Source organism: Canis lupus, chromosome 38 (assembly GCF_003254725.2).
Source record: "Canis lupus dingo isolate Sandy chromosome 38, ASM325472v2, whole genome shotgun sequence".
NCBI lineage: Eukaryota > Metazoa > Chordata > Mammalia > Carnivora > Canidae > Canis > Canis lupus.
The window spans coordinates 18169479-18181736 of record NC_064280.1 but is presented as its reverse complement, the minus strand read 5'-3'; the positions used below and the strand labels follow the sequence as shown (position 1 = coordinate 18181736).

The window sequence follows — 12258 nt, the reverse complement described above, 5'->3', positions numbered from 1 at the left end:
TTACAAGGTCCTCTACATAAAAAAGAACAGTAAATTTTTAACTAGTAAATCAATATTTCCTATATAGATGTCTATTCTATTTGAAGGCAATACATGGCATGAGGGCTCAGGCTGGGCAATTTTCTTTTATCTCCCACAGTGTGAGGCACAAAAAATGGCATGCAGCTTTTTGACCTGAATAAACATTAAAAATAGTTGAAACCTATAAATATTCATGTAGCACACTCACAAAAAATTGAGAACTGGAGGAAGAATATCAAAGGAAGGCAAATGAAAATTATTAACTCAAAAGAGAAAGAAATATAAGAAATATGGTATAATACTTTGTGGTTATGTGATTCTATGACTATATGCAGATATGTCAGCTTCCTTTAGTAACTAAAGCAATTATAGATTCAAATCAAAACTGTATGCCAAGCTCTAGTTTTAACTACAGAAAAGAAAGAAAGAACAGGCAAATTGTTCTAAAAAGGTAATCTAACATTACGTCCTACTGTAAATAATGAACATAAGCCAAAATGATTCATTTCCATGTTTCACAACTTCATTTACAATACAAGACTTCTCCCTACTTAAACCTAAAGTCAACACTCTCATCATTAAAGAGATATAGTCTTTGAAAATTAGATTTATATTACTCTAACCTGTCAACAGGATGCACATGATTTTGCACTATTTTTTCCAAACACTATTGATAAATTAATACTGAAATAAACACTCTCAGTATTTTTTGCTGATATTAGCCTGTCTTATTACAAGACTCTCTGAGCTATCCTACGCTGAAATAAACTATGACCTAAGAGTCAGTAGAAGACATTTTCATTTGAGCTGAAGCCTTTATTTGTTGGTGCAAGATTCTAGTGCTCTTCTAATCTCAGTTGTGGAAGCCCATACAGAAACAGGGACCAGCAACTCTAGGTAGCTTGGAATGCTGAGCCTCCTACATGGGGAGCAGTCCTCCAGTCTTGTGATGGACTTTATGGGAATGAGAAATAAACTTCTGTTAGAGAACACACACACACACACACACACACACACGTGTGCGCGAACATATTTTCATCAACTACATTCAGACTTTTAAAGTTTTAAGAATTTTGTTCCAATGTAATTGGTTTGCTAACTAATATTTTCATAAGTGAACCACTGACATCTTGCAAATTAATAATTATAATTAAAAAAATTTTGGTTCAAGGGGTGCCTGGGTGGCTCAGTCAGTTAAGCATCTGACTCTTAAGACTCTTGATTTCAGCTCAGGTTGTGATCTCAGTGTCCTGGAATTGAGGCCTGTGTAGTCATCTCTGTGGCCAGCAGGGAGTCTGCTGGAGATCTCTCCCTCTGCGCCTCCTCCTGCTCATATATGCCCTATCTCTCTCAAATAAATAAATAAATCTTAAAAAAAAAATTATGTTTCACATTTCAAATGGCATCAAATTCTTATCTCAGAATAGTATAAAAACCATGACAGTGGAAACTGAGTTGTATATTTACAAATTTTTAAGATTTATTCAATAAATATCTTTACAAGCCTTGAAACTCTAAGGATATGAAAACTGTTACATGTGAAGACTATAAGGAACTTACAGTCCAGTAAAAGCAGACATAAACATAAATTTGATAAAGAAACATAAGAATGAGGAATAGAATAAAGTGCTGAACCTCTAGCAAAGCAAGACTCAAATTTGTCACAAAAATCACTCAATCAAGCTAAGGTCAATCAGAATAGACACACATGCACACACAACACTAACCTTAAAAATATTATTTAGTAGTATGCGTGAAGAGAAACCTAAGGAGAAGTTAATCATTGAATTTAAAATGTATAGCTGAGGACTTACCCAGCTCTATACTGTCCAGAGTACACTTTAAAAAGAATATCTGAGTATTTGTGTTGTACCATGGACACTTAGTGGTTAACTATAAAACCTTTCAGTGTTTGCTTTGCCTCATAATTCATGGGAATATATACCCAAGAAATGAGATAAAGTATGGCAGGATGAAAAGAGTATTGAGTTTAGAATTACAAGCCAGAAATCATGAGACTTCTGGATACCTTAGGCAAGTTATTTTACCTTCCAAAGGTTCCTTTCAGCTCTAAAGGTTCTATGATTTCAGTAATCATTAGTCAAAAGGAAATTTTATATTAAAATCATTTGGACACCCACTCTAGTCCCTCACCTAAGTAAAAATAGCCACTCACTTTCTTCTCCCTCAGCTGCACTTCACACGGATTTCTAGTATAATATCCATCAACATATTTGTTTATCTTTTCTTCCCATAAAACTGGCTATTACTGAGGGCGGGGGCCACACCTTATTTGTCATATTCTGATACTCCCACAATGCCTGGCACAATGTGGGCACTGAACTAGTAGGGAGGAAGAGGGGAGGTGCAGGGAGAGAGAGAGACAGAAATGAAGCAGGGGAGGAAGAGTAGGAGGAAAGAAAGGAAAAGAGGGAGGGAGGGAAATTCTCATTCCTGTGGGATGATTCAGGTGGGCCTTGAAAAGTAATAAATGACTGCCTGTCATGTCTGGATACTTTCCCAGTTTCTGTCAAAAGCAGTTCCACGATTACTCAGGCCTGCTACCTGCCAGTTTAGACAACAGTAACTTAATTTATCATTATACAAGGTAATGGTTGTTAAGACTCTAAAAGAGTCAAACATCTCTATAAGACTACCCTCATTTTGAACAAGTATGCTAGTCAGTAACTTAAAACACAGGGGGCATATTAAATTCTCTTTAGAGGCTCCATAATACCTTAGTCTTTACCTTGTACATAAAAGATTCTCAATATTAAAGAGGGTGAGGAGGTGCCTGGGTGGCTCAGTCAGTTAAGCATCTGCCTTTGACTCAGGTCATGATCCTGGAGTCCTGGAATTGAGTCCCACATTGGGCTCCCTGCTCAGTGGAGGGCCTGCTTCTCCCTCTCCTTCCCCTCCCCACCGTTGCTCATGTTCTCCCTCTATCTCAAATAAATACAATCTATAAGGAAAAAATAAAGGGTGAGAAAGTTATCATATAATTGAATTCTCTCAAAATTGAATTTCCTTGATTTTGGTAATTGGATTGAAGTTATATATGAGATTATCCATGTTCCTAGGAAATACACATTTTAGTAGTTATGGCAGCTCCTCAGTGGCTCAGTCTGTTAAGCATCTACCTTTGGTTCAGGTCATGATCCCAGGGTCCTGGGATGGAGCCCTGGGGGAACTCCCTGCTTAGCAAGGAGTTGACTTCCCCTCTCTCTCCACCCCTCCCCCTCTCCCTATGCTGCTCCCCCTGCTTGTGTGGGTACTCTCTCTCTCTCTCTGTCAAATAAATAAAATCTTTAAAAAAAAAAAAAACAAATTAGTAGTTATGGATAAAAAGGGCATGAACCCTATACTCTTGAATAATTAAGAAAAATACATAAATAATATATATATGTAATAACATAAATAATATATGAGCATATAGTTGATATGGAGAGACAGAAAAAGAGAAACAAGAGAAATGTGAATCTGGATAATGGATATATTATTCTTGTAACTTTTCTGTAAATTTGAGATATCAAAATAAAATATTACCAAAAAAAGTTAATTGCTTACAAATACACACACGGAAAGAACAATAGTTAAGTAAAAGCATATTACTAAAGGGTACTCACATAGAATTGAACATTCCCATTAGGGCAGTAAAACAAAAGCCAATTGCAAACATGGATTTCATTCGGACCTATAAAGAGACCAATAAATTGTCATTTCACACCAAAGTCACCACTAAAGCACACCCCAAAATCGTGATTTCACGTCATGTTTAAAATGCACCCCATAGCAAAAAGCTATTTACTGGCTAACCCACCCTCCACCTCCATGCCCTTCTCCTTGCCCACGTCTGGTGAACAGTATTGGGGTGGCCATGTGACAATTCTGGCCAGTGAGTTACAAATACAAGTACTAAACCAGACTTTGAAAAGGGACAAACTTGGCCTACATCCTTTTAAGCCTTCTGCCCATTCTTCTTGCCTGGAATGAAGAATATAATGCCTGAAGATAAAGGATAAAGCACCTTCAAATAAACAACCATAATCTGAGAATGGCTAACCTAAGTCCTTAATGACAGTACTGAGCTGCCATACCAGTCCAGTACTATCAACTTCTGGATTTCTTTCACAAGTAAAAAATCTTCATTTGTTTAAGTTGTTGTTGGTTAGATATTCTATTACTTGCAGCTAACTTCTTAATTACATATGTGGTAAATAAATAAACGAAAGATCATAAAGATGTAAGATGAAGATTAATAGTTATCTCTGGATGATAGTTGTTTGTTTTTTGCACGCTCTTCTGACTGAGTTAACCTGGCACCCCTGGATGACAAGGTTTATCAGCGATTTTTCTCTCTTCTTTCTGTAGTTTCCAAATTTAGCCTCATAAACATTTAATAATTATGTCAACAGAATAGCTACTTTCAAAAAGATGTACTTCTAAATTATAGCCTTACTCAATAAGAATTTCAAGGAACGGAAGATAATATAGCAAAGGTCTCTTAGAAAGCAAACACAATTGTTGCACAGTTCAGATGTCCTGTGTTAAACATACAGAAATTAAATAGAAAAATTAGTCAAGCTATATAATTAGCCTATCTATGCTTTAGAAAAACTCTTCAACAAACTCTATTCTTTATAAATGATGAGTAAATGGGTAATAACATTATTTTCCTTTACACTTTATGGTATGCCTGATATACAGAACAAAAGGTCTCTTAAAGAACAAAGGCAACAATAAAGGCCACCTATAATGCTCCAACTCAGATCCTGGTGTGACACAGGTCACCAGAAAACCAAAGATTCACCAATGACATAAAAAAGAAAAAGAAAATAGACTACTTCATTTGAAACATAAGGGCAAAGCTAATTAAGAACTGTGAAAGGGGGATCCCTGGGTGGCGCAGCGGTTTGGCGCCTGCCTTTGGCTCAGGGCGCGATCCTGGAGACCCGGGATCGAATCCCACGTCGGGTTCCCGGTGCATGGAGCCTGCTTCTCCCTCTGCCTGTGTCTCTGCGCCTCTCTCTCTCTCTCTCTCTCTCTGTGACTATCATAAAAAAAAAAAAAAAAAAGAACTGTGAAAGGGACAAATCATGACCTCTGAGACAGACTGAAAGAGCTACCCTTATTATGGAGATGAAGTTCAAGCCCAGAGCATATTTTCATTTCCATCTTATCCGGGAACACCCATGACATTATTGGGTGAATTTCTGAAAAGGTAAGTACAATGTACATAATATAAATCAGTCTTTTGCTATAAAACATTTTGTGGTTTACCACAATATTATACTTTAGACTCTTACCATGGAAAGGTCCCTGTTGTTATTTTTCAGTTTCTCTTCTTGCCTCTCTGTAAAGAATTAATGAACTGGTTAATATACACAATGCTGAGCACAAAGCAGATGTTAAACTGTCACTGGTGACTACAAAAGCATTTCTGTCTCAGGATCACTTAATAATAAGAAGAGCTGAATATCTGGAATATTGTATGCTTTATATTAGTAGCAAACTCAAATGCAGCAGAGCACTGAAGTGTTTCAATTTAAATAAATAAAAATCTTTATTAAAAATTACCTCTGGTATTAGTGTCTTAACTCTGTACACTAAGATATATTTTAAACTACAGTGATGGAAAAGTGTAAACACAATGTTTGTACTTAGGTTTCAAACATGAGTTACTCATCTCATGTTTTTTCCCCTTCTTTCATTTTCTTCAAGAGAGCAGAGTCCAAAAACTAAAAGTCAATCAAGACATATTTAAAATTCAGGTTTTTTCATATTACAGTTAATTACTCTAAAAATAAGCGTCGTTTTCTAGGTAAGTCACTTAGAAAGCTAGACAATTTCACATATATTTCCAGCAAGTTGTTACATCCATTTAATCTGAACTGCTTAAGGAAGTCTCAACGGTACATTAATGCCCTTATTTACTGTACTCCATCAACAGAAGGGATTTGTTTCCAGGAAGAAACTGAAGTCCCACAAAGGGAAAGTGACTTGGTAGAGACCCCATGGGCATTCCATGGCAAAGCCAGGACTAGAATCCCAGTTTCCCAACTCCCAACCCATTGACCTCTATGTTCGCTCTGATACTGTTCTCTTTGATCATGTATTATTATCGCCATTTATTTAACAAATACTGGTTACCTACTATGTGCCAGGCACTTTTCTGAGCACTGGAGATACATGAATGAAAAAAAGTACACAAAAACCCCCACCCTCATAGGAAGACTACAAAATAAAAATATAAGATCCTTTAAATTTTTTTTTTAAGATTTTATTTATTCTTTTTTTTTTAATTTTTATTTATTTATGATAGTCACAGAGAGAGAGAGAGAGAGAGAGAGAGAGAGAGAGGCAGAGACAGGCAGAGGGAGAAGCAGGCTCCATGCACCAGGAGTCCGACGTGGGATTCGATCCTGGGTCTCCAGGATCGCGCCCTGGGCCAAAGGCAGACACCAAACCACTGCGCCACCCAGGGATCCCTTATTTATTTATTCTTGAGAGACAGAGAGAGAGACAGGCAGAGGGAGAAGCAGGCTCCAAGCAGGGAGCCCGACGTGGGACTTGATCCCGGGTCTCCAGGATCACGCCCTGGGCTGAAGGTGGTGCTAAACTGCTGAGCCATCCGGGCTGCCCATAAGATATTTTAAAATAAAAAAGCCATACCATTAGAATAAACTGGTGCGAGGGCTAGCAAATTTGAGCAGGTAAAGGAAAGGAGGAACTAAAAGAGGCCTACAGGGAGGCTGACTTGAGGAGTGGACCACAGTTTCCAAACAGTACACAGCGGGATGAAGACATGACCCCTTGCCCTGAACTGCTCCTACCCAGTTTATTCGCCCTGGGAGGGAAGGATATGGGGAGAAGAGAGTAGGATGCTGCAAATATATGGAAGAAAAGGAACAGAAAGAATGGAGCTAAGTCTACCTTGGGGGTGGGAACTCCTTTGCTATCTAGGCAGTCCTCTTACAATGTAACAAGACGTTTTTAAATTGGGAGGGGTAAGGACTGGGGAATGAGATGACCAGAAGGTAAGCAGGCATAAAATAACTGGAGAGGGAAGGGACTACCACTACAAATAAAAAAAAGGTATAGGAGATCTCCTATGCTAGAAGCTTTGACATATTCCTGACTCCCTCCTTTCTCATCCAGACACCACATCCTTTAATTATACCTCATACATATTTTTTAAAGATTTGTTTTTTGAAAGAGAGAGAGCGTGCACACTTGCAGGGGAGGGGCAGAGGGACAAGGAATCTCAAACAGACTCCCTGCTGAGCACTGAACCCAACACGGGGCTCACCCTAGGACCTGGAGACCATGACCTAGGCAAAATTAAGAGTCACACACTTAACCGACTGAGCCCCCCAGCCGGCCATAGAGCCTCACATACCTCATAAATATTTATGAACCCCTCCTCCTCTTTCCCTTATCCTTAGGATTTCTAACTCCTTTTTACCTATGTTAGGTCTTCTAGCATGTCTAACTGCCCCCAAACTTGCTCCCTCAAAACCATCTTTCTGACATAGCTGCTTGTCAGATGTACCTAAAATGCAAAACTGACCAAAACTATGACACTTCCCAGCTTAAATTCTGGCATGGCCTTTCACCCCCATAAGGTCATGATCTAGCGTCACCTGCAAGTCTGATGTTTGCCTCTGCTTACTCTGCAGCCCCATTTCCAATCTCTCATGAGCCGTTACATTCCTGAAACACCAAACAATTCTAAGCTGCTCTCTATGTGAAGGTTTTCTCTAGATCCAGTGTCTTTGTTCATGAAGTCCTTTCTACTTGGGTGACCAACTGTCCCAGTTTTCCCAGGATTGTTCCCGTTTTAGCTCTGAAAACCACACATCACAAAAAACTACTCAGTATCAACCAACTGGGATTTCTTCCTAGAATGTTTTATCCTGACCCTATCTAACCCCTTCCTGGCTAGCTAGTACTCAACTTTTAAGCCTCAGTTCTTGGTCACCTCCTTTTCAAAATCTTGATTCCTTAGTCAATATTACTCTATAGAGCTTTCTTTTTTTTTAAATTTTATTTATTCATGAGAGACAGAGAGAGAGAGAGAGACAGACAGACAGACAGGCAAAGGGAGAAGCAGGTTCCATGCAGAGAGCCCGATGTGGGACTCCATCCCGAGTCTCCAAGATCACATCCTGGGCTGAAGGTGGTGCTAAACCACTGAGCCACCCAGGTTGCCCTCTATAGAGCTTTCTAGAGTTATGAAAATATTCTGTATCTTTGCTGACAATAAAGTAAGTACTAATTACATGTGGCTCCCAAGCAAATAAAATGTGGCTAGTGTAACTGAGGAACTAAAATTTTAACTTCATTTAAACTTTAATTTAAAAAGTCAAATGTAGGGGATCCCTGGGTGGCTCAGCGGTTTGGTGCCTGCCTTCGACCCAGGGCCTGATCCTGGAGACTCGGGATAGAGTCCCACATCAGGCTTTCTGCATGGAGGCTGCTTCTCCCTCTGCCTGTGTTTCTGCCTCTCTCTGTGTGTCTCTCATGAATAAATGAATAAAATCTTAAAAAAAAAAAAGTTAAAAAATAAAATGAAAAGTCAAATGTAGCTCATGGCTGCTGTACTAGACAATGCAATCTTAAGACACTGGATTAGAATTCCTTTCTTTATGCTTCCAGAATATTCCTTGCACATCTTTATCATTATACTGGGTTTTTACATTCTCTTGTAATGATCTGTTTATATACCCATCAACCCAACCAGATGGCAACCTCTTGGAGAACAAGGAATCTCTAAGCCTTCTTCATCTCTGTATCCTCAGTACCTGGCAAGTAGTTAGTTGCTCAGTAATGTAGTATGTGTTCAGTATCACTTCATGAATGATTCAGCAATATAATAAAAGCTGACCTGAAGATACAAAATACCAAAAATCCTTTTCTAGGGAGTAGTCCTTTACGATGAAGCTGGTAACCTGAATAGGCAGAAAAGGACAAAGAGCCTAGAAGTTGAGAGCAAACTAAGGTGACATAGTTTCTCTAAAGCTTTAACATTTTTTTCACTTATGTCCAAACAGAAACAATAACCGTAAATATTATCAAGGTAGACTCTATATATACATGGCTTAACAAGAATATAGCAGCACAGGTTTATGATACATACCCCAACAGTACCACGGTTCTTAAAGATTTGCAATTCAAATTGTTAATAATTACCTACCACACAAATAAAGTAGTTTTAGTGGGCTTCAAATAATTCATAAATAAGTTAATACTCACTTGATTTTTGAGGAGGTAAAAGATACAAATATCTTAGATGTTTGCTTTCACTCCTGCCTAGCTCTGGTAAATTCATAGCAGAGCACTATGAGCTGCACAAGGTTCAGTTAGATGGGACAGCAAAAGAAGCTAAGACTAATTCTCAGCATAGGCATTTTACTCATGGACAATTACAGCTGATCATGTCCGAGGCTACCTGAAAGGTGTATGTTACAGACTCGAGTGATTTCACATTTCACCAGGGACCACGCCCGACAGAAGAGAATCAAAAAGACAGTACACAAAAAGGTATAGTTGAGGGTGCTTGGGGGGCTCGGTGGTTGAGCATCTACCTTTGGTTCAGGTCATGATCCTGGGGTCCTGGGATCGAATCCCACATAAGGCTCCCTGTGAGGAGCCTGCTTCTCCCTCTGCCTGTGTCTCTGCCTCTCTCACTCTGTCTCTCACGAGTAAATAAATAAAATCTTAGGAAAAAAAAAGATGCCTCTAGAGAAAAGGGACAAAAAAGAAGACAGAACAAAGAAACAACAAACTAAACAAATATATTTAACAGGGAAACATACATGCAAAATTTCATCTGAAATGAACCTGATCTATATGTGGGTAGGAAATGCAAAGACACCTCAAGAAGCATAAATATTATAAAAACAAAGAAGTTAATACTCAAATGTTCTCTCAGGACACCTGGGTGGCTCAGTGGTTGAGCATCTGCCTTTGGCTCAGGGCATCATCCCGGGGTCCTGGGATCGAGTCCCACATCAGGCTCCCCTGTGAGGAGCCTGCTTCTCCCTCTGCCTGTATCTCTGCCTCTTTCTCTGAGTCTCTCATGAATTAAAAAAAAAAAATCTTCAAATGTTCTAGAAGATGTAACAGTCTTTAGAAATCCAAAAATGTCCATTTAAAAAAGAGTAAATCTGATCTAATGGAAGTGCTACCAATAGAGAAACAATTTCAGGTACTCCCCAAGTTATGAACAACAAACTTGCAAATCCCATAAAGCCACAGTTAGCTTTATATACCTCCCCTTACTCCCACTAACCCCTCAAAACTGATGATACCGGGATACCTGGGTGGCTCAGCAGTTTAGCACCTGCCTTGGGCCCAGGGCATGAGCCTGGAGTCCCGGGATCGAGTCCCACGTCAGGCTCCCTGCATGGAGCCTGCTTCTCCCTCTGCCTGTGTCTCTGTCTCTCTCTCGCTCTGTGTCTCATGAATAAATAAAAAAAAATCTTAAAAAACAAAAACAAAAACTGATGATACCTTTATTTATTTATAAAGATTTCATTTATTTATTCATGAGAGACAGAGAGAGAGAGAGAGAGAGAGAGAGAGAGGCAGGCAGAGACATAGGCAGTGGGAGAAGCAGGCTCCATGAAGGGAGCCCAATGCGGGATTCGATCCCAAGATCCTGGGGTCACACCCTGAGCCAAAGGCAGATGCTTAAGCGATGAACCACCCAGGTGTCCCCTGATGATACCTTTAAACAGCTGCTGGGAAAATGCCTGATCTAGTCTTTCCATTTTCATTTTTCTCCATTCCCAACTCTGTTAATTGCATCTCAGATGATCATATTCATATTTTCTCTATCTCCACACATACATGTTCTTTTAACCCCTTTTTTTTCTTTCACTTCTTAGAAAATCATTAAACTACTTCTTTATCTCCTTCTATTTGACTACCAAACCTTGACTATAATAACTGCTGGGCGAAGATTTTTTTCAGTTATTCATTCTCATTATTTTAAAATATAACACTCAAGTTTTGCAAGGATATTCTATTAGACATAATGAAAAGTGAAAAATTTAAGTCCTTAAAAGTACTTAAAATACTCTTTAAAGGGGATCCCTGGGTGGCGCAGCGGTTTGGCGCCTGCCTTTGGCCCAGGGCGCGATCCTGGAGACCCGGGATCGAGTCCCACGTCGCGCTCCCAGTGCATGGAACCTGCTTCTCCCTCTGCCTGTGTCTCTGCCTCATTCTCTCTCTCTCTGTGTGACTATCACAAATAAATAAAAATTAAAAAAAAAATACTCTTTAAAGTTTCTACTTCTTATATTCTGATTAAATCTATTTTTCTTTAAGCCTCAATGGTTTAAATAAATTTTAAAATATTATTTCACATTCAATTTTATTGTTAGTTACCCGTTATTACCAAAAACAAAAACAAAAACAATTATCCTAAGAATGAAATTTTTATGTTCCATTCTAGGTTAGAGAAGTTTATGAAGACTGGCCTGTTACTACTACCATGTAAAATATGGCTTATATGAGGATAACCCAAGTTCTAATAAACTATGTTGAAAATAATGCTTTAAAAAAAATTTTTTTTTAAATAATGCTTTTAAAAGAAGCTGTTTTTCCCTTAAAAAGGAATTGTGTTTCCCCAGGGGAATAACTTCTAAAAAAGTCACATTATCAGGTAAAATAAATGCAAGCAATTTACTCTGAAATGATAATGTAAACTGTTTATTAGCAGGGAATGAATATTTGAGCATTATGATTTATGAAATTATGAGAACAGTTTTTGGCTGGATGATGGTAACAATGCCAGAGATTCTCATGCTTGAAATGTTTAATTTCTAGTACCACAAATAGTTAAGAGTATATTGAAATAAGTATAAGTGTTTGGCTCTCTCTATTGCTCTGGGAGTAAGTTAGCACTTAACTGGTATCACTTAACTGGCATAAATCCTCTTAAGAGGTTGTCTCTTGAGCCCAGTAAGGTAAAGGAGTCACTGTCTCAGTCTCATGTGATTTCCATCCAGCTGGTATGTTACTTAAAGAACCACAGTTAGTGGGGTGCCTGGGTAGCTCAGTCAGTTGGATATTTGATTCAAATTTAGTTCAGGTTGTGGTCTCAGGGTCGTAGAATCCAGCCCCACATCTGCTCCATGCTCAGCATGGAGCTTGCTTGTCCTTCTCCCTCCGCTTCTGCTCCTTACTTGCATGTGCACACTCTCCCCCTCGCTCTTGAATGAATGAATA

The 12258-nt window shown here is 38.8% G+C and overlaps 1 protein-coding gene across 4 annotated transcripts in view; it reads right to left on the bottom strand.

Annotated features, from left to right (window-relative positions):
• Nucleotides 1-12258, bottom strand: part of TMCO1 (transmembrane and coiled-coil domains 1) — a 51137-nt gene that overhangs the window by 27756 nt on the left and 11123 nt on the right. For all 4 annotated transcript variants that reach the window (XR_007409063.1, XR_007409064.1, XM_025420924.3 and 1 more), the window contains 2 exons: nucleotides 5328-5374; nucleotides 3648-3715 (listed from right to left, as the gene is read on the bottom strand). Coding sequence is in view for 2 of the 4 variants with exons in the window: in XM_025420924.3 (XP_025276709.1) it covers nucleotides 3648-3715; nucleotides 5328-5374 (115 nt within the window). In the remaining 2 variants the exon portion in view is untranslated. The remainder of the gene's footprint in view (nucleotides 1-3647; nucleotides 3716-5327; nucleotides 5375-12258) is intronic.